Source organism: Bos grunniens, chromosome 7, assembly GCF_055505025.1.
Source record: "Bos grunniens cultivar Pamir isolate PY7600 chromosome 7, Bosgru_T2T1.0, whole genome shotgun sequence".
Taxonomy (NCBI): Eukaryota; Metazoa; Chordata; class Mammalia; order Artiodactyla; family Bovidae; genus Bos; species Bos grunniens.
This window is the reverse complement of record NC_141171.1, coordinates 51,203,373-51,230,294: the sequence shown is the minus strand read 5'-3', so window position 1 is coordinate 51,230,294 and position 26,922 is coordinate 51,203,373. Positions and strand designations below refer to the sequence as shown.

The window sequence follows — 26,922 nt, the reverse complement described above, 5'->3', positions numbered from 1 at the left end:
CCTAAGTGCCAAATGGCCTGATTTGAACAAATTAAAATGAATGAAAATCAAAGCTGGTAGGAAAATGGGAATGATGTTATTGGAAACACTCCAGAGATTTGCAAAAATAAGGTAAAATCCCCATTTTCAGAGGGAAAAATCAGTGGTTCCTTCTCAAGTTCCTGAAGTGTGGGGGACGATGCTGAAGTGAACCAGTAGTGCCTGTGCTGACCCTGAGGTTAGCTAGCAGACAAAAAGAGCTCTCTCGTTCCTCTGATCCCGTAAGAGCAGAACCTCTTCCAAAACCCAGTACCCCAAATCAAAAAGTCCTGTCTGCTTAGAAAGAAACTGTTACTGGCACTAGGAACACAGTTCTAAAAAAATCATGCAGAAGAGCCAAAGTAAATGACATACTACATGGTTAAATAAAAGTTAACATCCATTGGAGGTGGGAGTGGGGAGAGATTGCCGATTTTATCGCTTTAGAAAACTGCTAAATAAAAATGGCTAACAGTTCTGTTGACCATGCTGGACCCCCTTCCTCAGGGGCTCCCAGGGCCCATAATTCTTGCCCTAGAGTTCAGTCCCATCCCAAGTCTGGGATGTTCCCCCTGCAGCCCTGCAACAGAACTTCACCTCCACCTCTCCAAAATGACCTCAGGGCATATTCCCCGAGGTCAGGGATTCCCATTTGGAATCTTTCAAAGATTAAGGCCACGGGACAGTTAGGAAGGGGCCTGGCTTCCGGCTTTTCACTCCCTTTTACCTTACCACAAATCGTGGCTGGAGTTTCTACCACAATCTCCAATACTAGAGAGTCCTCCTCTGGGACAAGCCCAGGAGTTTGTCTGACTCTACATTGAGGTGAGAGGGAGAATCTTTAGGAAGTACCCACCTGTCCCCTGCGTGCCACCTAAATCAGAGGCACTGCCACCTGCCCTACCCATGCAAAACAGAGGCCCCTCCGTTTTAAGTCTGTTATTTTTACAGAAGTTAGTGGTTGTCAAGTGTGGAAGCTGGTCCAACAGCTGGCTAGCTGTGACTAGCTGTCTTCCAATAGCTAGTCTGCTGCTCTCTACAAAGGAGAGCCATTTCAGTAAGAAAAAACCCAAACAACAACAAAGCTTTCTTGGAATTTACACAAGGAAGCCTGAAACTGTGTTACTGTGAACATGAGATATTTCAATGACCACGCATCAGTTTTTAGAATATAACTACTGTTATACACATGTATATATGTGTAACAGTATATGACTTCCCTGGTGGCTCAGACGGTAAAGTGTCTGTCTACAATGTGGGAGACCCGGGTTCGATCCCTGGGTCGGGAAGATCCCCTGGAGAATAAAATGGCAATCCACTCTAGTACTATTGCCTGGAAAATCCCATGGACAGAGGAGTCTGGTAGGCTACGTTCCATGGGGTCGCCAAGAGTCAGACACTACTAAGCAACTTCACTTCACTTCACTGTTATACACATGTATATATGTATATTTATTTACTTGGTTGTCTCTCTTTTTTTTGGCCATGCTGCACAGCGTGCAGGAGCTTATTAAGTTGGTGCAAACGTAACTGCGGTTTTGCATTGTTGAAATCTGCCATTTGATATTGGAATACATTCTTAAATAAAGGTGGTTATGTTGTACATCATTTTAAGGTGAATTTCTCACTTTATTTTTTGGTAATGACTTATTAATTGCTGTTTATTTTATATATATTTGAGACTATGGAAATGGTAGACAAAAAGCAAATTTGAGCGATTTTCTTATTCGAGTTCAACATGGGTGGTAAAGCAGCAGAGACAGCTTGCAACATCAATGCATTTGGCCCAGGAACTGCTAACAAATGTATAGTGGTAGTGCAAGAAGTTTTGCAAAGGAGACGAGAGCCTTGAAGATGAGCATAGTGGATGGCCTTCAGAAGCTGACAACAACCAACTGAGAGCAATCACTGAAGCTGATCCTTTTACAACTACATGAGAAGTTGCCAAAGAACTCAATGTTGACCATTCTATGGTCGTTAAGCATTTGAAGCAAATTGGAAAGGTGAAAACGCAATGCGTGCCTCATGAGCTGACAGAAAATTTTTAAAAAATCGTTGTTTTGAAGAGCTGTCTTCTCTTATTCTATGTAACAACAACAAGCCATTTCTCTGTTGGATTGTGACAAGAAATGAAGAGTGAATTTTATATGACAACCAGCGACAACCAGCTTGGTGAATGGACCAAGAAGCTCCAAAGCACTTACCACGGCCAAACATGCACCAAAAAAGGTCAAGTCATTGTTCGGCAGTTTGCTGCCTGTCTGATCCACTACAGTTTTCTGAATCCCGGAGAAACCATTACATCTGAGAAGTATGCTCAGCAAATCGATGAGATGCACAGAAAACTGCAACGCCTCCAGCCAGCACTGGTCAACAGAAAGGGCCCAATTCTTCTCGACAACGCCTGACCACATGTTGCACAACCAATGTTTCAAAAGTTGAATGAATTGGGCTACGAAGTTTTGCCTCATCTGCCATATTCACCTGACCTTTCGCAAACCGACTACCACTTCTTCAAGAACTTGACGACGTTTTGCAGGGAAATGCTTCCACAACCAGCAGGAGGCAGAAAATGCTTTCCAGGAGTTAGTCCAATCCCTAAGCATGGATTTTTACACTACAGGAATAAACAAACTTATTTCTCATTGGCAAAAATGTGTTAATTGTAATGATTCCTATTTCGATTAATAAAGATGTGTTTGAGTCTAGTTATAATGATTTAAAATTCACACCTCAAAACCGCAATTACTTTTGTACCAACCAAAATAGCTCCCCGACCAGGGATTAAACACATGCTTCTTGCATTCGAAGCGCAAAGAAAAAATCTTTTATAGTGTGATTTTTGCAGGAACTTTGTTTCTGCAACCACTTGTTCCAAGCCTTCTCATATCCAGCCTAAAAGTAACTGAAAGCACCAGAAAAGATAAATTGAGGAGAAAGCAGAAATCCAAACTTCCAACTCCATTTCTAAAGGTTGAGGAAAATACCAAACAACTGAAGCCACAGCTGGTTTTTGAGTTAGAGGCCAAAACTGAGATAGCTCTTTTTGGTCAGATAATCTAATCTTCTATGAGAAGGTCCCATTAAAACTATTCTGAAGGATCACTCCTATGGCACATTTTTATTGGTAACTTCTTTCACTAAATAAGCAGTTTCAAAAGGATCTTATTTTCAAGCACAACTGTTACTTTCTGCAGAGGATTCTCTTCATCTTTTGTCATGACTCTTTTATAACCCAAACCAACTTCAAATTTAAACGACAAAAAACAAAAAGCTTCCAGTGGAAAAGGGGCATAGTCTATGGGAAAAGTTTTTCCTTCTCTTTAGTCGTGATGGCTTGGTTAACCATCCCACCACCAGAGAATTTTTAAAACGGACTTAAGAAGCAAGATAGGGAAGCCATTCACATAAAATCTAATTTGTTTTAAAACAGGAAAGTTTTCCAATGTGAGACAGCACACCTAATGCCTGAAGCAAATCAATTATCAGACAAATATACCTGCTACTGAACCCTTAAAATGGTTTTTGTCTATCCAAAAAAAAAAAAAAAAATCCAAGAGCAACCATAACCACCCCCACCAAAGGCACTGAAACAAAAGACTGATCTGTTTATACGGTCACATGAAAAATAAACATCTTTATTTTTTTGCCTACTTTATTTCATTTTTTTCAAATAAAATTTAAATCTGTACAAAGTATACTGTTACAGTATATATTTTTTAAGAATCAATGCCTAAAAGAATCACAATACTTCAATAAGCAGTACAGCAGACCTCGCTAGTTTCAGCTTTGATATTGAACAAACTCAAGCCGGCTGATGCACAACACATTTGCTTGGTTTCCACATGGTGAGTTCCCAGCACTGAGATGGGAGAACACAACAGCAAGTATGGTTATATTACAGCCCGACACACTGCGCTTCTTCATGTGATAATAGCTGCACAGATTTAATACAGAATGCTCAAATTTACTTTTTAAATTGCATTTGCTTACTTCTTAGTTGGCAAAATTCAGCATTCTTAATGGGGTCCCCAAACAGTGCAAATTAATGATATTCTACTGTATAATTGGCACATCTCCAATAAGGATTAACTTGTAAACTCAAAGAATATTACAACTTTGTCCTAAATTTTAACTAATATACATCTGGTCCATTTAACCAAAGTCATTTTGGAAAGATATTAAAGAACAATTCTATTTCTGAAAGGATATTGTTTTGACCATTCTTTAGAGAAGATAAATTTTTAAATTGTCATTAAAATGTTTTACTATAAAAATTTTACAAACTTGATTAGAAATTTCAAGATTATGATTCACAGCAGACAAACACAAACTGTTCATATTCCAACAATACCTACTCTTAGGCTTTCAGAGCACAACCATGTCAGCTGTGTTAACTAAAATTTTGAACAGTGTACTAAATTTATAAGTGGTGCTGGGTCTAGCAAGTGTAAATACACAGTATATTTTAATGAAAAGAATTGTCTTCTTTATACTTTATTTGTTTTCCCATAAGGAAACATTAATGTTTACATTCTTTAATAAAGTTAATCTTACATCAGAATATAACTTAATACTGTCAGCAACAGGGACCACACACAGTAAATAAGAAGCACATTTAAAATAAGTCTGAATTCACATAGATTAACATTTGTTGGTTAATAAAATATCGACAGTATTACAATCTTACAATATTTACAGTATGAAAAATCTAGAGTAATATATACCTTTCACAGCAGGATTCCTTTTTTTTTTAATTATTATTTCTTCCAGTTTGGGATTGTGTATACACAAAAAGTTCAAATAAAGCAACTCTGCAATATAATCTTAAAATAATGGCTACTGAGGGAAATTCTATCACAACCATTGAAAATAATGGTGACTTTTCACGGAGTCTGTGGCATCTGAGAACCTAGTTAATTAACCAAAGTCTTGCTCAAACCAGCCTCAGTTACCCAGATTAAAGCTGCAGAACTCCGGCCTTCCCTGACTGCTAAAAACCCAACAGATTTTCTCAACATGCTATAAGAAAAGAGGGAAAATAGGTTTCAGTTCACACCTCATGGCTGGAAGCCTCTGACCAGTGTACATTCCCAACTTATGCTAAAAAGAGGGCCAACTTCATCCCTAAATCATCACAAGAGTTTACTCTCCAACTATAGGGCACTGTGATACCAAGCTCACTCATTCCTCAACCTTCCAGCATTAGGATAAGGCATGAATTTGGCCCATATAATACACACCAGCATCTTAAAGACTTGGGATCAGGGCAAAGAAATATACCAGTGCAGTCTGCACTGAGATCAACAGGGAAAATGGGAAGCGATGCACATTTCCAATTAGAATGGCAAGAAGACCCACATCCCTAAACTGGAATTTGGCCAGGGCATCAGAGTTAGCACCCCCTCTCTGAGTACCACAAGCGATTAGGATGTGTGCTCTGGGCCTCCTCCAAGAGAGAGCATCTACAGGAAGTAACACCATGTGGGACATTAGTTCAGTGATGACTCCCAAGAAAGCAGATACAATTCTTGAATCTGGGGCTGTCCACAGCTCCTGAGGTCACTCATCAGAGCTGTGACCTGTCCCAACCCTGCTTAACTTTAAAAGATCTGATGGGCACAGAGCACTCAGGGATACGGCTGCTGGCTACTTTGGACTCTAGATCTCACAGGTAATCAACAGGTATCTGAGATTGAATTAGCAAACTGTACCATAGCTCCTTAAACAGACACTGTCAGGTTTGAAATCATGTCAAGCATGAACCTTCACTGTCAGGTCAGAAATCAAAGTGGGAGTTTTCCCACATCAGCCAAGGTTATTTTGTCAAAACCTTAGAGGAGTTGGACAGTTTTTCATGTTGCAAGTGATTAGTTTACTTATTTAGTCAAGCTGGATTGGCAAACCAGACTGATTTATTTAGTTAGCTTTGTTTTTTTGATTCCTATGTATGTGTTAACCCAAAGCTGTTCTATTTGGGCTAAATACACTGACAGAGAAAATTCAAACAACAAAAGTTCTCAGCAAACTTTTGTGGCATTTTCTTTTTGGATGTCATTGCAAGATCTAAAGGTATTTCTACCCAACAAAGTCTGTTTAAGTTGTTTAATGTTATTTCCTTTGTGGTCCTATACAGAATGCTATGACTTCTATATAGGTCTGAATGCTGCTCCATGTAGATTCCTTCTGTATATCTAAAAATATATACTTTTCAGTAGTTCAATACATGGTTAATCTTCCCACAGAGGAAGATTTTTGTAATCACATGTTGCAAAGTAGAAAAACATCTCCTTTCTAAGAAAGGAAATACGTATACTTTCCTATTGTACACTTTTGAATAAGCCCAAAGGCATGCACCAAAAATCATTATTAAAACTAATACATGCACTAAAATGGTATACAGTTAGACTTAAATAAGGTGCTGCTTTTTCAATTTTTCAATTTGAAGAAGACATTTTGTCAGTTTGTTGACTCAAAGATCTCTCCCCACCCACCCACCCCACTCCACGGCATCAAGAGAGAAAAATAAAAAGTATGCATAAACCTTTAAACTATTCTTTATAGGGGGAAAGGACAGATATATCAACTATCCTATTCATACACTGGATTCCCAGTTTTAAATAAAACCAATATTTACTGGTAAAAATTGTCAAAGCTAATACATCCAAACAAATGTTACTAGTAAATAAGGTTCTACATAGAGAATAATTTACTTTGGTTTTATGTACTTTCTCAAAAACAATACCGGTGTCCCATACGTCACCAAACTGATGTGTTCCAGCAAAGTTGTAAGGCAAATCTTTTTCTTCTCTAGTGACATCTTGTTTCCCAATAGACAAAACTAAAATCTTTTGGTGAGGAAGGGGTTAAGATAATGGCTTACCCCTTGGCATCCTGAGCATTGTGGTTTATCAAACTCTACCCTGCTAGAAGCTGTCAGGCACCCTGACCCCTGCCTTGAACCAGGAGTGGCTCCCATGTTTAGAGATGCCCTAACTCCTTAGAAATCGCTCTCAGAACTTTGCTGCTCTCTTCCTTCTGTCTGGTTGTTAGAATGTCTAGCAAAGCTGTCTAGAATGTTACATTTTGTGAGTAGGGGCCACCATCTAACAGTAATTCCAATCTGAAATGTTTTATGCCAATACTTAGTTCCTAATTTTATCAATTAATTGCATTAAAATTTTCTCTATGGAGTTTAGAAAAGAGATCCTTAACTTGGATTCCAGAAGATGTGTGATGCCCCTGAGGTTGTGTGCAAAATTAACTGTGTATGTGGTATTTTCTTTCTGGGGGGAGCGTCTATCACTTTCATCTGATAATCAAAGGTATCTGTGACCCCAAAAAGATGATACAGGGACTTAAGAGGGCTACCCGTAATTTGTTTTATTCTAGGATTGGGAAATGGGGTCAAAAAAACTAAAAATGTCCTCAAAAAGTAGGGGGGCATATTGTTGATCTTTTCCCATTATTCATATTTGGGAAATAAGTGCTTCAAACTAGAAAAAATAATTAAGCTGATTAAACCCTATTTAAAAATAATCAAAGCCACTTTCTAAAATTTTTTCATTTTCCATGTATGATAAATTTAGTCTCCAATAAAAAGTTTGGAGACTGAATATTTCTCTTTTCTCAAAGAAAATTCATAGATATACTACTGATCATCATCCACATTTAATCCAAGACAACATAAAACCTAAGACAACTATAATGATGTAAGCCTTTAAGTTAGTTTTGAATAAAGGATTATCTAGAGTCAAATACACATTTGTCAACATTCATTTCCCAAAATTGGTCCATATTTAGATAACTACCGGGCACATTTCCACTAGATAAACCTCAAATCTGAACAATGGAAGTTTATAACTTTCTACCTCAATGAAAAACAAAGCCACAAAGTTCCACAATAGAGTCCAGCCATACACATTCACACTATGTCATAGAGAACTTTCTCATTTCAAATACATCACTGAATTTTCAACAGAATTTGCAAACTTAAGATCCAGAATAAATAGCAAAACGTGCTGAGAAGAGCATGTTGAGAATTAAAACACCACCCCCTGCCGCACCCCTGCCATCCAGAAACACACTCAGGCATTCCAAAAATAAACCAGCTCTGAAGAGAGGCCTCTAGCTTGTTGGTTTTAAGTATGAAGCTCCTAAAAGGCTATGGGAGAGGGAGTATAAAATGAAATAATAATTTACAAAAAATAATTTCATTTAAAACACATTTCTGTTCTATTGACAAAACTGTCTTTTTTTTTTTCTTTTTTTTGCAATTCCAAACACTGTCGCGCAATCTAAGACAAAAAATATGTTCACAGGTACGCTTTTTGTTCTCCTACTCTTTCTAGAGTACATCTTGAGGTTATAAGAATGCCTCTAGTTAAAATAAAGTCTCTTATCCCTTGCTACCCCCCTCCTCAAAAAGTGAGTCAACCTTGAATTCCAAAAAGGAATATTCATCTAATATAGTTATTTCAACACCAGTTATATCACATAGACCATAAGGAAACTCCATGAGTATTATGGAAAACTACATGAAAGAGGGAGCTGCCACTTGCCACCCACTTCACTTTCAGCTTTTTAAGCCAATGCCCAGCTAGACTCAAATCTCATTGACTTCACTGAAAACAAATTAACATCCAAAATCAGGCCATTTCAGGCTGGAAATTGGATCTCAAAGACATCACTTCATATATATATGTATGTATATATATTTTTTCTACCCTAACTTTCACTTTGTCTATTCAAATAGTTTAATAAAACTCACATTTACAAAGGATTTTATTGGCAAATAAAGGCCCATATTAAAAATTTTATCAAAACAAATTTTTGTTCTACATAGCTAACACTACGAAATATTTTCTTGGACTTATAAAGAATATTTAATTGCATATAAGTTTTGCTTTGGGTGGGATATTGAAAATGTAAGAAATTAGAAAAGACTAGAAACAAAAGTGAAAGTGACTAGTCTTAACTTTCAAAAAATCAAGTGCAAAGATAAATAGTGCAAATAATGAAAACTAGAAATTTTATAGGCAACTTTACAGTCTTTCCTGCTTTTGCACTTTTACATATTGACAACTTTATAAACCCTAACAACTGTATGCAGCATGGAAATGGGCTATCATTTATCTCCATTGACTAGACTCAAGGAAGCCTTTCAAAGACTTGTCTCACAGTTATTTAAATCACTGGTTCTTGACACAGGTTTGGGAATTCACTTCTTTTTAAACAATTCCTAAGGGAGGGGTTTAAGAAGGCTCTGCACTGACTTAAGTTATAGTATGTAACCATCATAATTTAAAATCTGACATATAATACTACTGGATGAAAATCATACTAACTGCCAACTCTACAAAATAAGTTAAAATAAAAATAATTATTATTAATGTATTTGACATTTATTAAAAAAATTACATTCCAAATACAAAATCAGAACCTCTTTTTTAAAAGTTATCTTTAAGAGGTTTTATCACTAAAATATACAGATTTGGGTAAAATGAAACATTAAAGTAATCTGTCAAAATCACTGAGATTAAGTCCATACCAAACTAGAAAACAGTTAATTCAAATATAGTTGAATTGTGTAACTTTAAAAACGAGTATTATAGCAACTTTTCATCTTATCAAAATGTTATTGGGATACTGAGAACAGAAATCTTAACACAATCAGTTTCACCCTATAAAGGACATAAGAATTTCTAAGATATACTAAATTATATTATTAATATTTGCCACCAATGAACTCTTGGGATACAATTTTAAAGTAATATAGAAAATGGAAAAATAAACAGAAACTTGAGCTTGAGGGCAGGTATGTTGCCTAATTTCAGAAATATATATTCTTGAGAGTCTCATAAGGGCCACAATGTTAAATAGTTGCTAGGACTGCAAACAGAAAACAAATAGAAAAGACACCTAAGATTTCAATTCAATGTTTTTAACTTGGTTTATTGTACTTCTAAAAATTTATGTGGAACAAAGGCTCAAGGTTCTATAAAGCAAGGCATAATATGAATCTTTGTGGACTGCAAAGCTGAATAATTTGATCTAAAGAACATTCTGAAAAGCAAATGTAAACTACATTGTAACATGAGTCCAGGAGAATAGTCTGTATGATAAAATATTTCTGATAGTTTAAAAATAAATATGAAAAAGTTTGAAACTTTTAAAATTTCTTCCCCTCAAAATAAGTCTCTAGCACCATTTGCCTTAACCAGAAAAGTTGCCATTCCACAATTGTGCTATTTATATTTGTCCAGAAAAGCAAATATCCTATACCTGAAAATAGATTTATATACTGCATCATCATCATCATCATCATAACATAGACCAACAGCTCTCTCATAACCAACAAGGGACCCATTTTTTCTGAAAACTTCCTTAGTGAACATCAGCTTCACTGTCCTTAGCAAACAACTCTCATTTAAACTCAGTGTCTTTTCCTACCTCCAGTAAAAATTTCTCCCACTTTACCTCCAAACCGTTCCCTTGTATACCTCTCACACTTCCATTCATGAACACTTCAAACAGCTCTCCCCCTTTCTGCTCTCAAATTTCCAAACCAGTAAGTCTCAGCTCCAGGAACTTACCTAAAATACACATACTTCTTACTTTCTTCAATTCATACATATCTTAATAATGTCAATGCTATTCAAACTGCCAACTTAAGACTATAGGGAAGACAGCAGTCAGAAAACACTGCCCAATTACCTCATAATACAGAAATCTTTCTGGGGTCAGTTAGCTATGTTCTTTTCTAAGGCAGGAGTCAGCAATTTCTTTACTTCCTTCTTGAGGAGGTAAACTGGAGTGCCACTGGCAGGCCTATGGCAAGAAGTATGCTGCTAAGTCACTTCAGTCGTGTCTGACTCTGTGCGACCCCACAGACGGCAGCCCACCAGGCTCCCCCGTCCCTGGGATTCTGCAGGCAAGAACACTGGAGTGGGTTGCCATTTCCTTCTCCAATGGATGATAGTGAAAAGTGAAAGTGAAGTCGCTCAGTCGTGTCCGACTCTTAGCGACCCCATGGACTGCAGCCTACCAGGCTCCTCTGCCATGGGATTTTCCAGGCAAGAGTACTGGAGTGGGGTGCCATTGCCTTCTCCAATGGCAAGAAGTACAAAAGAGAGCAAAACAAGGAAAAAAGAAGATGGGAAAAAGAAAATTCCAGTGTATAGGGTAGGGAGGTAGGTCAAATGTCACCAACAACTATCTGCACTGGAAACTGCCAATCCACTCCAGCTCAAGAGGAGTTTGATCCATTCCCCAACATGACTATTAACTCATCAGCGGATGGCCATCACTGAGCTGGTCAATGTGAATACCTAGGTCACCTGTCCCGTAAGTTTGACTGCTACTTCATAGTAAGAACATAAGTCCTCTTAGGATTTTTCTGTATTAATCCAGTTTAGAGCAAAACACATGCTAACAAGAGTACTTCCAGGTTTCTCACAATTCTAGAATATAAAGGTTTGGTCCTTGAACTTGGAGGCTTCTTAAATTATTAAAGTGCACCCTAAATCAAAAAAATTAAACTCTTTAGCTTAAATTTTTTCTAGGAAATGTTATAAAACTTTATAAGCAAATTACTAATAACCACCAAAACAAAGTATATATTTGCAAAAATCTTGCGATTCCAAAATGAGTAAAATATTTCTGGTCCATAAGTAACTTTGTTTTACACAGAGGATCACCACCATGTTTCTACCTATCAAACAAGACAATTTTCCACAAAAGTAAAGCACATCAGGAAAAAAGAAAGGAAATAAATACCAAACACAATATGGGGACAAAATAAAAATGAGTAGCTGTGAAATTCTTTTTAAAAAAAATATTTCTAACAAGTGACCTTTGCCATATTCAACCTTCCTAAAGACATAAATTGCCTAGGACCATCCAACATCAAAACTTGGTAGTCAGTTTAGCAACTGAAAGGTAACAAACTGTTGGTTTGAAACCAATCATATATTTCACTTTTTACCTGGTTCCTGCATTATGAAATTCTGCCTGACTCATGCTAATGCTAATTTAGATGATCGCCATAGTAATGAAATTTCTGCTCTAAAAGAGCCTGTCAAAGGGCCTAGGCCTTAAATTTAGGTTTTATTTTAGGAGCAAATAACTCTTCAAACATTAAAATCAGCTTTTCTTAAAAATTTATTGCAAATCCTTTATATTAATGTTGCTGGGTAAAAATAGTGATTTTAATAGCAGTGATCACTTAAGTTTCACATAATTTCATTATGAATGGTCTAAATTTGGTTAACTTTCAATTAAAATAAATATTATGATTTAAAAGTAGATAAACTTTAACAAACAACTTTGCACAAATTACTTTAGTGAATTTATTCACTTAAGCAATTCTAATAAATTCTCTTTCCTATTCATTTCACTCTCATGGGGAAGTGTGCATATATATATGTGTGTATATATATATATATATATCTACAAATTGTTGATATCCAATTTTATGAATCATCAACTATAAATGTTATACTCAGTTATCACCAACCTTTTTCAAACTTAAGTGGCTAAAGATTCTCTTAGCATTCTTTATATAGCAAGCAGGATCTCATTCTGATACTGAAAATGAAAAAAGTCATCAGATTTGGTATCTCATTTTTTATGGGGGAAAAAATCTTAAAAGTATGTTCACATGTAAAATAAGACAAATCAGGGAGCTACGAAAGCCACCAGAACAACCATTTCAGAAATCTCCACTCTGAAATCATATGGAAATGTGTGTATGTGTAATATGAAAAAATGAGTGGGAATACTGAAGACAGGGTGAACCATATGTGGTGGTGGTTTAGTTGGTAAGTCATGTCCAACTCTTGCAACCCTATGGACTGTAGCCCGCCAGGCTCCTCTGTCCATGGGATTCTCCATGCAAGAACACTGGAGTGGGCTGCCATTTGCTCCACCATGTGTGGGAGATAAAAATAATCATGCCCATGGTGGGGTCAATCATGGCTGGCAGATAACCCAAAATATAAAAGAAAGAAGTTTAGAGAGTTTCAACATTGCTAAATAAAAAATGTTAAAAGCACAGAAAAAAAATGAATGAGACAACCCCCACAAACATCAAGTTTCATAGGAAAAAAGGTAGGAAAAAAGTGACCTTATACATCTTTTTTAATATACCAAATCTTAACTGACTTAAAGATTATATAAAGTAGTTGGGTCATGGTACCCACCCATACTCTCATTATCAATGGACTTATCTTTTCCCCTCCCTTCCACCCAAATTTAGTTGTTTCCTGCAGAAAATGTACAGCATTCCTATATCAATAAGTATAAGAAATGAAAACAGTGAGTACAACTGATATAGATCCATTGACTTTTATTACAAATGTACTTGATCACTTGGCTTCAAAAAGTTTAAAATCAATACCCTATTTTCTGTATGCCAGTACAAAGCAAACTGTTTTACAAATTAAATACCTAAAAATTTGACAAAAATATTAAAATTTGATGAAAAACAATTATAAAAATCCTTAATCTCTCTCTTCAAAAAAGGAGGCAGTCTTCCCAGTCCTATTGTACAATATTAATAATATTCACCATTTTTAGAATAGGTAGCTAAATTATATTTTTTCTGTTAGCATACAAAACTCTTAGACTAATAGATTTTATTTGTATATGCTCCAGTTAAGTTTGTGAATGCCATCTGATTGCAATATAATCAACTATCTTTAATTGAGTCCTAATTTACACTTATTTAATAATTTGCATAGTTTAAAAGGGAAAAAGGTTATTCTATAACTAATTATCATAGGCTATTACAGTGCTATTTTTCAAGGCAACAAGTACTTGCTCCCAAATGAAATTATCTGTCTTCTTTAGGCAGGGGTTAAAATTACTAGCAGCTTTCTCCATCACCTGAAAAACCAAATTGCGATAGTTATCCATCTCTAGATGTGAAGACCTATAAAATACATTGATATATTTTTCACTTTGAGTCAAATTTCAACCCCTGCATGGGACAACTACAAAGTGAGACTTCCAGGTTTTTTATTTCCCTGTTGGTTTTGGTTTCTACTCTCCATGGCTTTTGAGAAGCTGGAAAAGTCTGTCTTTCTGACTCACATTGTCTTTTTTTCCATTTGGCAAATATTCATCTACCTCCAATCTGTATCTAGTGGAGGAAAAGCCAACATGGCTTTTCTTGTGAACTTCCTTTGTTGTCAAAGGCATGTATAATGATTTCTACAGTTCTGGTTAGTTAACTTTAGCTCCCTCTGTGGCTGGATGACTGCTGCTTCCAACATCAGCATGATAAATAGGAGGCACAAATAAAAAGTAGCTTAAAAAAAGATTTGGTGACTTAAAAAAAAAAACAAAAAAAACAAACAATACCAAACACACACACTTATATGGGCATTTAAAATCTGGTGGCTGATCTCTGGATTAAATTACTTGACAATGTCTCTCATTTTAAAGAATGTAATGCATTTCAAGTGTTCTTTCATACTTAGGCAAATAGTATAGTTTAACCAAGCTCTTGGACCTTAATTGTAAGACAAAGCAGATCATTAAAAATAAGGCATACTTGTCATGAATTAATTTTTGTTTACATGTTTTTGGCACATTTGATCATACTGTCTTCTATGAATAACACATATGGTCAAATATACCATTTCCTTTTTTGTTTCAGCACAAACAGGGTTTACCAACTAGTAAAATAAAAACAAGGAAAAACTCCAACATAAAACACTGAGTTATAGAACCTTGGTAAAGTACCGAGCACCTGGGGGCAAGGGTGGAAAAAGGATGAAACAGGAGAGGGGAAAAGGGAAGGTTTCGGGTACTTGGGGAGGTAAAGTGAGATGCAAAAAAAAGAGCATCTTTACAGTCATTAGTCTTTTCTATGATCACGTCTTAAGTCTTAAAAGATCTGAATGTGGATTTCTTTTAAAATCCACTGACCATAAATCAGACACTGGTTTCAAAATCTTAGTAAGATTGTGTTTAACTGTTATAGTGTAAAGATAATTGCACAATACATGTGCTTCTTGATCCGGTAGGATTCCAAGCAGAATCTGAAGTCTATAGCTATGAAAGGCTTCACTTTAGGTAACTCGGACCCTAAAGAAAACCTCATGAAAGAACTCGCATCTCAAAGAAAGGACACTTTGCCTAAGTTTGCTGTGTTTTTGTTGACTTGCACTACTTATTGCTGGCTACTATAAAACACTGATCTAGGAGTACTCCAACAACCTGTAGTACAAGGCTTAACTTTAAGAAGCTATAGTAAACAAGAGACAAAATCAAAGCAATTCTCTTTCCTAACTAATAACAGCACAGAGAATGCAGTCTTTTCCATATCACAGTTAAAGTACAGTGAACAAAACAGCTCAACAAACCTTAAGACAAAAAAGTGCAGGTTATTAATGTTTACATGCAGTTGATAAGCATTCCAAATGTCACATTATGCACTGTAAAAGCTCAACTTTACTATGTGGAAATAAGAAAAATGCACCTTGGGGGAAGGGGAAAAGCAATTTAATCATTTCCAGTGATTTTGTAAGTAAAGAAACTCCTAACTATTGTACGGTCACCTCATATTAAACATTGTATGAATATTAAAAGCAAACAATTTAATGGGAAAATGCACAGTACAATGGAAATAGCTTGTTATTCAACACATACAGTAGATCTCAAAAACAAAGACAACACACTCAACCAGGGAGCTTAAAAATACCAAATCAAAACCCAAAGAACCAGCAGAAAAAAAATCCTTCAAAAAGACAACTGTTTCACCTTCCTAGGCCAATGCTTTACAATGTGAGAAGCACTGATACCTTCCAGCTCCTACAGGTGGTGTCTTCTACATACAGCAGTTAGATCTATATGGCTGGATTTGCCAAGATAACAATTCCATCCCCAGAACTCTCTATGTCAGACAAGACCCCTTTTTTTAAAAACCAAAATACTTTCTACAGAATTCCAAACCAAAATGTACTGTTTAAGGCATCTTTTTTTTATAACATTTTCTCTTCACTCAAAGATGATAGTCATGCAGCAGTTTAATGATAAAAATATATTAATATTTTACTATACAGCAGCAAGAAGTTAGTTGTCAATTAAAAGCACACAAACATCTTTAAATGAAAACCTGTAAAAGACTATCGTTACAAACAATTTCAGTTTGGAGGACACCAGCTTGGTAAAGTGCTCTCCTAAGCTTTGCATTTTCATACCCTACACCTTGAATATATGAGTTATAGAACATACTTTTGATAGAAGGCTTGTACACTTGGGGAACACAAATACACTTAGCATATAATGTAGCCAGTAATAACTAGCACCACAGCTACATGGAAATCCTTTACATACACCAACTTGGCTTTCACTTTTAAAATGAAGCTCAGAATCCATGGCTCAGTAGGATAACTATAATTGTGTTGCTCTGCTTGTTAACAGGTCTACATAAGTTAATAGCACTGGCAAAAATCAAAGGATAGCTTCAGACCTCTTACAAGTTTAGGAGACAGTGCTAGTGACCACAAATAGACTCACTACCTGATGTCCAAGTACAGGTTCACTGGAAATTGCTGCACGTTAGTTAAGTTTTTAAAATCTTTCTACACATAATAAAAAAAATATATTATGAACGATACAAGTACATCTCATATACACAATAATGACAAAATGCCTACTCAAAGCAAACAGATGCAGAAAAATATTATGGGAGATTTCCTTTTCTTTCTTTCTCTTTTTTCTTTTACTATTTGAATAACTTTGGTTCCAACCGTAAAAATCACAACTTAGCAAATTTCATTTAAATGCCTTTTTTAATAATTTCTTCATGTTCACAGAAGTTTCACTGACCATTTTATATGTTTAAGGTCCAGATGCAATGCATATTGTATAAAAGAGAGCACTTATTGTTTACCTTGCATGAATTAAACCTACGTACCTTTAACTCTACAAACTTCTGCATAACATTTAGACAAAGCTCAGACACACAGCATGCCTAGCCCTCATATATATACACATCTCTAATCACAGGTATATAGGGTGTCAAATATACTATAATAACCTCCATGTAAGGTTTGAAATTTGGTAACAAAATGAGAAAAACTAAAAATATTATTTTACGTGTTCTAAAATATCTCTTTTTTGTGCTAAAGTCAAATGTTAGCTCAACATGAAAAGGACTTTTATATAATTCAGCAATATTATAATCTTGACCATTTTGCAAACACTTTTAATAATAATAGCTTAAACGTGTACAAAAGTTCTTGGTTAATTAGGGAAATAAACACTCAGTTCTTTATATTTTTTAATCAAGTAGGAAACACAGTTCATATAATGTTATTACTTTTTGTATTTTTTTTTTGTTTTTTGTTTTTAGCAGCTGCTTACTGTTTTATATGGTGGATAAAGTGGACAACATCCAGCGATGGGTGGCAAGTCAAGAAGAGAAACTGTCAGTTGGTGGAGGTTCTGTGGGTGGTGCTCCCTTGGAGTTAACAGGTTTTTTTTTTTTTTTTTTTAACTTTTTTAACTTTTTATTTTCTCTCTTTCTTTACAGTATAGTTTCTCTGTGTGTGGCTGTGTGTGTGTGTGTGTGTGTGTGCATGTGTGTGTGGGTTTTTTCCATTCAGTTTGATCAATCTTCTTCCCCTTCTTCCTCACCCTGCAGCAGCAGGGTGGCAGCGGCTGTCTCCTCCTGCTGCTGCTGCTGCTGCTGGTGAAGCTGCTCACAGGCAGCTCGCTTCTCCCTCTGCTTCTCTTGAATCTTCTTCATCTCCTCCGAGTACTTGCAGAAGGTGTGTCCAAACTTGGCCCACACCTTGTAGGGCACGGTGATGGAGTTGCGGTAGGTGGGCTTCACCTCGCTCACTCGCATAAACACGCCGTACTTGTTGGAGCCCACATCGAAGAAGAAGCGCTTGTTGTCCACAGTCAAGGAGGTGCCCTCGGGCAGCTCAGCCGGCTCCTCCTCCACTCCGTAGTCGTCGATGAGCTTGGCCAGAGCGTCGCGGAACTCGATGAGCCCCTGTGCGGGCAGTGCAATGGTCTGGCCCTGCGTGGAGCCCAGGCCGGGCCCCCGGTTGACCGTCTGGCGGATGCGCAGGAAGCGGCCGCGCTGGTTCTCCTTGAGATCCATGTAGTACTTGCGGTTCTCGCGCACCAGGAACTCGCTCTTGAGCGCCCGGCGCGGCTCGTCCTGCGCCTGGGCCAGGTCGGGCGGCTGGCTGGGGCCCAGCTGCGCGTAGTGCTCGATGAAGTCGCCCAGGTAGTCGCGGAACTCCACGGCCACTGACATGGAGAGAGTAAGGCGGCTCTTGTTGCCGCCCGCGCCCACCTCAGCGATCTTTAGAAAGCGGCCCTTGGCGTTCTGCTTCACGTCCAGGTAGAAGCGCTTATTCTGGATGTCCACCCGCTTGGAGGCCAGCTCCTGCGTCTCGTGCTGCAGCCCCCCCGGGGCCCCGCCGCCGCCGCCGCCGCCACTGCCGCCGCCGCCGCCCCCGCCGCCACCACCGCCCCCGCCGGAGCCCGAGCCTGGGTGCCCCAGGGAGCCGCCCGAGCCCAGCGCCGCACCACCCTGCTCGCTGCCGCTGTCTCGGTCCGCCATGATGCTGCGCTCCGCCGCCGCGCCGCCGCCGCCTGCCGCTCCGCCCGCCGCCGCCTCAGTCGCCTCAGCCGCCGCTGCTTTCCCTCCCCGGCTCCGCCTGCTGCCGCCGCAACCCCCACAGCCAGTCAGCCACTCTCGCGAGATCTGCGGGAGAGACGAGACAGACGAGACCCGGTAACAGGGCACTGACTCCCCAGTACAGTAGCAGGGCGCCCTACTGTACGCGCCCACCCGCCCGCCGGCACGTGACCCGTGCCCCCTCCCCGCTGCCAGTCCCCCATCCGCCCGCCCGCCAGGCGGCGCCCACCCACCGGCCCTCACCCTACACCCCTGGCTGGGGGGTGGGGGGGATCAGGACGCGCCGCGTCGCAGCTGCTGCCGCCACGGCCGCCACCACTGTAGCTGTCGCTGTTGGCCAGACCCTGGGCAGCCTCGGCCCCGGGAGTTGGGGGACTAGGGGGTAGGAAGGGGACTGCCATACTAAGCACAGGGAGCGGGCCTGAGCTCTGTTTTCCAGTGACCCCAAAGAGGATGTAGGAGGAGGGGCCTGCGTAGCGCAGTCGAACTGCTGCAGAGGGGACACCGAGTCACGGCAACCCCCTCCTCTGCGGGCCCCATCCAGACTCAGATCCAAACCCAGACAGGCCCACCCGTCGTTTGGCTGGACCGTCTCCTACCGCAGAGCCCTGGCCGCAGAGGCGGCCGAGGAAGAGAAGAGGTGGTGCGGCTGTAACCCTTAGCTGCAGAAGGGGCTGCCAGGGATGAGGACGGGGCGCCGGCAGCAGTGGTACGGAGCAGCAGACACCTAGCCCGTCCCTCCCCTCTCCCTCCCCTCGCTCCCGCCGCTCCCCCTCCCCGTGCACGACAGCGGCTCTGGCCTCAGATGATCCCGCTCCCCCCTCCCCCCAACCGCAGCCCCGCACAGTCGGGCGGGCGGGCGCACTCACCGGTAGGGGGGAGCCGAGCAGAGGACGGCAGCCGCACCAGGGCCGGGGTGCCCGCAGTGCCTTTTTCCGTTGGCTCTGCCCTTCTCCCCATCCAACAATCAAAAAGAAACCCCGCACTCACCCCAAAACCTTCAAAGAGCCCCCTTGGGGACCAAGACTGCCCGCCTGCCTCCCCCTCCTCCTTCTGAGATTTGGGGAAGGGGGGCACCCAGTTCAGGGCTGAGCCCAGCCCGGGTTGCCGGCCAGCTCTGCGGATAAACCAGGCCCTGCCGAGCCTTCAGCCCCTAGCCCCACTCTTCCTCTCTGGAAGGACCCAGAATGGAGGAGAAAACCAAGCAGGCTTTAGGAAATTCACGAGCTAAAAATGTCAGGAATTTCCTGGGAAACGCAGTTCCTTACGGGATTCATTAACGCAGGTTCGCTCGCCCCTTTTACTCATCCTCCCAGAAACTCCTAAGTGTCAAGGAGGTCCCCCATCTCTCAAAAAGTAAACCACTAAATGATCGCTGGTTTTTAGGAAGACAGCTAGGTTACTGACCATTACCAATGACAGCTAAACCAGTGACAGCAAAAAGGGGTCTTCTCTGGTCTCAGGAAGGGGCTCAGAAATAGATTTCTGTCTTCCTAGATCTGAAGCATAATCTAGGGCCTATTTTCCTTCTCCCAGATAGACAGCTAATGCTTATACTCCCTCACTGCAGTCTTCAGTCTTAGCAGCTGTGGGAAAGCTAGGGCCTATCTCCAGGGCACCTCCTACCTGTGATCCTAGATGGCCCCATCACCTTCTTCAGGGGTCTTAGAGGATACAGACCCCACAGCCCTATTGCTGGTTTTCTTAAGCATGGATTGCTGCCTCCATCCTGAGAAGAGTACGACCATCTCATCTGTAGGCTCCATTCCCATTGAACATCCCCCAGCCCTGCCCCCAAAAGTAAGGAAACTTGCCTCCCTCAACCTTAACCCCCAAGACATCTGAGTACCTGGCTGCCCAAGCTTCCTGGAAACGAGAGAGGTAAAGAGGGGGCTAATGATAAAGATACCCAGACCAGCCCAGGGTATAAGTCTTATCAACGCCTGAGACCTTAAAGCTCCCTGATACATCCCTTCATCTCCTGGGCAAACCTGCCTGCTAAGTATTCACAGCTTCCTTTTTCTCTTCCAAGGGCTCCATTCAACCCTGTAGTAGCTACTTCAGCTCTGGGCTGACGTTCACTACTTCCCGCTAAAAAGGAAGAAATAGGGCAGAGCACTCTGACTTCCGAAAAGAAAACTGGGATAGTCCTGTGAACCTGTCTCAGAACTACCCACCTGTCCAGTTGTCCCTGAAATGGCTCTCTGAATAGGAGGCCCACTGTGAGAGACGGAAATCACAGGTTTGGGGGCCCATAAAGAACTTCCCCCTAGTTTAGAAGCATCCTGTAGCACTGAGTTAGTCCCCTTTCATTGCTGATTTTTCTGCGCTCCCGCCCCTGTCCCCAAGTCTGTCGGGAGGAGATATAGGAACAATTGGTGCACTGCCCACCACACAAAAATAACATGTGTGAAGAAGCGGCGGCTCCTCTAGGTTTGCATGGTAGCGATCAGGACCCTGGATAGACCCCGTCCCAAACGGGGTCGGGAAGGCAGGTCTCCGCACAGAGCTGGGCGGGGCATTACGCTCCCACCTGTAAGTTGAGACTACTACGACCAGGTTAAGACCGATCTAGAAGAGCCGCTATTCTTTCTCGTGATTTTACCTCGCACTGAACCCAGCACTTGTCCCCCTCTGGAGAGCTCAAAGAAGCAAAGACCAGTAGGGCTGTGAGGAGAAAGCATGCGGCTGCCAGTCCTTGTCACTCTTCCATACTAAAAAATCGCTTCCCCCAGAACCAAAAAGTAGAGCTTGAAACTGCCCGCCTTCTTGAACCAATTCTGGGGTCTAAATTTCTTTCCCTGTCCCAAATGTTTATTTTATGTCCAGGGTTCTGAAGTGGTTTGAGTTTGGGAATGCCCTTATTTTCTGAAAAAATGATAGTCACCAGGAACTGATGTCTTAGTTTCTGCACAGAGGCAACTGATAAAGTTTTTAGACAAAACACAAGTTAAATATCATTTGCACCCATAAACTGGAATTTTAAGCTCAAATAAGCTAACAACTGAGACCTGGAACTCTCCACATAGATATGTATTTATTTCATGCTTTTTATTATATATTTATAAAATTTTGCCATTATATATTAGCTTCTTGCCTAGTTTATAAATGTATCTAAAAGCAACCAAGGTTAATAATGCCTTTCCCAAAATAATACAATGATAAATAGGATATTTAACACATTTTCACTACTTAAACAAGAGAGTTTATTTCAGGATAAGCCTGTGAGTGTGGACTTTTGGTCAGAATGGGAAAGGTGGTGAAAGGCGGCTTTCCTTAGGCTATAGAATACAGTACCCTTAAAAGGCTGTCTGAGAGAAAAGTCTTAAAACAAAGAGGTTAGAACATTAAATAGAATTTCAAAGTTAGATTTTCATACTATTTTCATACAGAAAATCCATGAGCAAACTTGTGGATTTAAAAACACATCTAGCCATTTGTTAATTACCAAGACAATATGCTAACTTGGTAAGTGAAAAGCCAATTCTAGTGTCTAGATGTTTGCATTGTTATTTTAAAACAAATAGTTGCAGAATTAAAATTATAGTTTCAATACAATGTAGGAAAGACAAAGGGAAAACGAAATACATTAATATGCACAAAATATCTGTGTTAATGAAAAAACCATAAAAAATTCCCTTTCTCCTCAAAGTTTGCTTACATTTTTAAAACCTGATAAACATCTCTAGATTTAGTGTGCTCTCTTATTAACAATACACATACATTTTGAAGAGAATTGAGATTGCTTTATTTTTAATCCCTCTATTTCTACATCTTTAACAAACTCTTAACAACAAAAAATTGTTTGCTAGAGAAATAGATACTAGGCTGAACAAGAAGGAAAAAAAAAACCCTCATTTTCCTCAGCCTGAACTACAGATGAGTCTGAAATAATCTAATTCGAAAAGTTAACACACATTTACAAAATAAACTTGGAGAGAGGGAATCTACCTCTGGATAATAAACTCTTTTGATTATGGAGTTTCCAACAGAAATAACACGCTCATTAGTATTTCACAGAATCACAGATTTCCCAAATAAAAGAGAAGCAAAACCATTAGTACTTGTGTTTTCAAGTGCTGCTTAGGTTAAATGCCTATCTTAAACCAGACAACAATTATCTTCAATACCCAAATCATTAAAACTAACTGGAATGTTGTACAGCAACTGTTCAAAGTAGAGGAATTACCCATTTCTTCTCATGGCTAGCTATCGGGAAAATTAAGGGAAACTCTCAAGTAAATCTTAACATTTTAACAACAACGACTAATAGTATTTCAATGATCATTTTTAAAAAGTCTATCCCCTTTGTATAGCTTACTTAATCTTTAAAACTATGCCTCTCCAATGCTATTTCAATGTTTAGGGTTAAATAAATGAACTAAACATTTAAAATCTGAAGAGAACAATCCATGTGATAGAATCTTCACGTTTCACAAAATGTTATTTTAAGCATTTGCAGAAGAATTAAATAAATGTAGCACACACTCTAAATTCGATAAAAGATTCAGAGAACCCGACATTTTATATACCCAAAAGATCCAAACAGAACCGATGCAAATGTCAATAACTCTCTTTCGTCTGATTCTTAAATGATTTTACTAGTACCCAAAGGAATGAAATCAGCAACTCTTTCCACACTCTAGTCAACACTCCAATTTTCAAAGCCGCAATTCGAAAACGTCAGTTTGGGCGGGGAGCAGTGAGGGTCTTGAAGTAATCAAAAAATTCCTTTTCCTCCTCTGACAGTCTACCAAAAGATGTCAAACCAAATTCAGCCTGTTATAAAGCACTGGGGCTTCCCTTCCAAGGACACGGGACTCAAGCACAGACACCACTGCAAAAACCTGTCCCCAAACGCCTGGTCCGACCGAAACGTAAGGGGCCCAGGCAAGAACGAAATTAGAAGCCTCAAGAGGGTCCCGCAGAGACAACGGAAATTAAAGTAGCATTTATTCAAGGGTAGACAGCAACGAACCAACGTTCTCCCAGCCGGACTCTTGGCCTTTCTCTATCCGAATTCAGGCTCAAGGCAGATATATTTGTGGGGGTCCCTTCCCCACTGACATCTCAGCCGCTGCCGGGGCCTACCGTCGCTCAAAGGGAAGACCCTCCAACTTCACATCCGTCCCCTTTTGCCCTCGGACAAAAGGCAGAGGAGGCTATGGAGCTGACCTAGCTCTGTGGGGCAGCAAAAATGCCTTGTCCGGGCCACCCATCCCTGGGCCTGGCTTCATCTGCGCTGTCAGCACCAATGTATTCTTCTTTATTTTTGCAACGCATACTGGGCGGGTGTATGCATTGCGGGGGTGGGGTGGGGATTGAACAGAGAAAGGAGGGGTTGGTAGTGGAGCCTAGAACCCTCCTTCCTCTCCCCTCCAGCCAGGGGTGCTGTGCAGGGAGTGTCGGCCAGGTCTGGCGCACTGTCCCAGGCCCCAGGTTAAGGTGGCCAAGAGAAATGAGGCTTAGGGATTTCTAAGCAAACGGCACCACTGGTGGTCTCCAGCGCCAGCGGAGGTAGGATTGTTTTCTTTTCTTTTTTTTAAAGGGGCGTGTGACTTTCTTTTTTTGGAGGTGGGAGGGAGTTCGTTCGTTCGTGCACTCCGGAGGAAGGGGGGGCGCTTTGCTGCACTGCCAGGGTCCCCAGAGGGAGGGTGAGGGGATGTCTACAACGGTACAGTAATTATTCCTGGGCTATAAGAGGGCAATCAGAGGGAACAAGGTGGGCGGCACCTCAAACTGTGGCAGTGGCAGCAGAGAAGGTCGCGAGGGGCTTACCCGGGCGGGCGGGCGCTGTCCTGCCGCAGGTGAGGGAGGGCGCGGGCTGGAGGGAGGGAGGGCGCGCGCGAGGCGGGCGCTAGGCAGGCGCGAGGAAAGGGGGAGGGGAGGAGGCGCGCGCGCGCACACCTGTCCTGGACAGCGGCGCGAGCTGAGCTGCGCCTCACTCGGGCTCTGCCGGCTGAGGAGGGAGAAGGGCGGGCTGGCAGGCGGGGGCGGGACGCCGAGGGGAGGAGGAGGAGGCGGCTCGGATGGCTGGCTCGGCTCTCGCTCGTTCTCCCTCCCGCTGGCAAGTCCGGCTCACACCCTGCCTCTCCCGCTCACTCACAGCCCCCTTGACTCTCCCTCCTCCTCCTCCTTCCCCTGCGGGATCCGCTCGCTGCCGCCGCCGCCGCCGCCGCAGACGGCAAGTCGTGGCAGCCAGACGTCGGCGCGTAACCCGGCGCTCTGTGCGTGACTCCGGGCGACGTCAGCGCGCGCTCCCCGCTACCCACCATCTCCCCCCCCACCCTCCTCCCGTGGCTCGCGCCCTCCGCCCTCGCGTCCCTCCGTTTCAGTTGCCGCGGCGGCGGCTGCCGAGCGCGTTCCCTCCGCCCTCCATCTCGCGCGTGCGCGCGCCCTCCCAGCCGTTGGCGCGTCAACAGCCCACGGCCCAGGCCTTAAGGCGCGTCTGAGGAGGGGGCTCCCTGCGGCCTTTTTGCCCGCCCTTCCTCCAACCACCGCCTGTAGCGCCCCCGGGAGGACTTCTCGGTTGTTGGGCTCTGAGGGCGGAAGCCAGGCTCAGGCGGGGACGGAACCCTGTAGAGCCTGCGTCAGCTCCAACTTAGGGCCCTCAGCGTCGTAGTCAGTGTCGCTACCACCCTGTCACCCGCCCCCCCCCCAACTCTCCACCGTTCCGCTTGCATCTCTTAGGAGGCGACAGGCCTTTCATCTCCCGGGAGGGTCTCACCTTGGCCTTCAGACGCCAGCCGAGAGGGGCTGGAAGGGCAGGATTAGCATAAAGAAGAAAGGGGCTAGACCAGGTTCAGGCTCTAGCCCCAGGAACCCTTGACAGGAAGCGTGGGGTTGCTGCCCAACCTCCCACGCAGTGTAGGTGAAACTGGGCCCTTTTGAGGGACTGTGACTAAGGACAAAACCCTGATAAATAATATTTATGCGTCCTTGGGCCGAGAGGGAGAGAGTAAAACGGATGAGTTAATTTTCATAAATTGCTACGCTAGGGCTAAATGCAAAACTACAAAATGTCCTTCTAAAAGTTTTATTGAAATCTTACCAGGTTTGACAAGACTTTTGGTACAAGTTAACTTTTTCCTTCACTTTGTATGCTGTTACATCTCATTCTTGCAACACTGCGTACACAGAAGACGAATCAATTGAAAATGGCTGCAAAAGAAGCAGAAAACAGCCTTAGATCTTTATTATTTAAATAGCTCTATGAAAAGTCAATCTGTGACTTAAGAAAATTTAGTCAATGTTTTAGCTTATTTGATTATATTTTATTTTGAAGTAACTGCAATACACTGAGATACTCTTTTTATTAGGCAATAGATTTTTTGTTTTGTTTTTAAGAGCAGGCTTCTAAACTCAGGGCTTTCCCAAGAAACTTATCTAGCTCAACCTTAGAGGCAAGTAAGAGAAAGGTGAAATTAACCCCATTTTATTGATGAGAAAATGGAGCTGCAGAAATATGTCAGTTATTGAGAGTTGCAAGCAGTCTGTCACCGATGACGGGAAGCACCATAGGCCTATTAATACCTGCTTTATCCACTAAACCAGAGATTTCTTGGTTATCTTTTGATCCCCGCCGCCCCCTCCCCCCACACACACACTTAGGTATTGTAGGCAGTACCTCATGTCTGAGAGAAACAGAAACAAGTTTGGAGACATATTCCTGGAGACCCCAAATCACTATCACTAAAAAGTTTGAATTAGAAAATTTCTGCCATAGAAAATTACAACTCAGCAATAATTTATTGTGGAACAAGCTTCCATATTAACAAAATAACAAATGTTTATTAATCCCTAGTTAGAAATGAGAAAATTTCAGTTGACAGGCTTCAGAATGGTGGGTCATTTCCTTTGAATTGCTTCTTAATTCACCTCATCTTTAGGTGGCAGCACTACTATATAAATATGTTCAAAACTACAGTCTTCTGCAGCTTGGTATCCTAGAGTGTTTTGTCCTAAGTGCTTCCAAGTATATTGTGAAGATTAGAAGCTGGTGAAAATATGAAATCATAGCTGAGAATTAGAATACTTAGGAGGCTACAGAGGAGGAAAAACAGGTTTTCAGAGAAATGAATAAAATACATGGAGTTACTAAGGGAAAAGATTATAAAGGTGTGAGTTTTTTTTTAACTTACAAATTTATTTTTATTTTTTAGCTATACGAGGAGAAAGTAGCATCTTTAAAGACCTCATATTGAAACAGCACAAGATAACCTTCCAAAGCAAAC

The 26,922-nt window shown here is 41.2% G+C and overlaps 3 protein-coding genes across 6 annotated transcripts in view; all 3 read right to left on the bottom strand.

The window, feature by feature from the left end:
- Positions 1–24,602, bottom strand: part of CYSTM1 (cysteine rich transmembrane module containing 1) — a 141,463-nt gene extending 116,861 nt beyond the window's left edge. Inside the window, exon 1 of the mRNA XM_086411980.1 lies at positions 24,467–24,602. The gene's annotated coding sequence lies outside the window, so the exon portion shown is untranslated. The remainder of the gene's footprint in view (positions 1–24,466) is intronic.
- On the bottom strand, positions 3,627–3,945 carry IGIP (IgA inducing protein). The gene has a single exon (XM_086411981.1). The coding sequence runs from the start codon at positions 3,943–3,945 to the stop codon at positions 3,802–3,804; it is 144 nt and encodes a 47-aa protein (XP_086268107.1). The 3' UTR covers positions 3,627–3,801.
- On the bottom strand, positions 3,627–25,537 carry PURA (purine rich element binding protein A). Of its 4 annotated transcripts, none has more exons than XM_086411975.1 (2): positions 25,416–25,537; positions 3,627–18,754 (listed from the first exon to the last, which is right to left on the bottom strand). In XM_086411975.1, the coding sequence occupies exon 2, from the start codon at positions 18,608–18,610 to the stop codon at positions 17,642–17,644; it is 969 nt and encodes a 322-aa protein (XP_086268101.1). In that variant the 5' UTR covers positions 18,611–18,754; positions 25,416–25,537; the 3' UTR covers positions 3,627–17,641. The 4 variants fall into 4 exon arrangements, with proteins under 4 accessions (XP_086268101.1, XP_086268098.1, XP_086268102.1 ...); XM_086411972.1 differs by lacking the exon at positions 25,416–25,537 and adding an exon at positions 24,596–24,731; XM_086411976.1 differs by lacking the exon at positions 25,416–25,537 and adding an exon at positions 19,558–24,447.
- Positions 25,538–26,922: the final 1,385 nt, after the last annotated feature.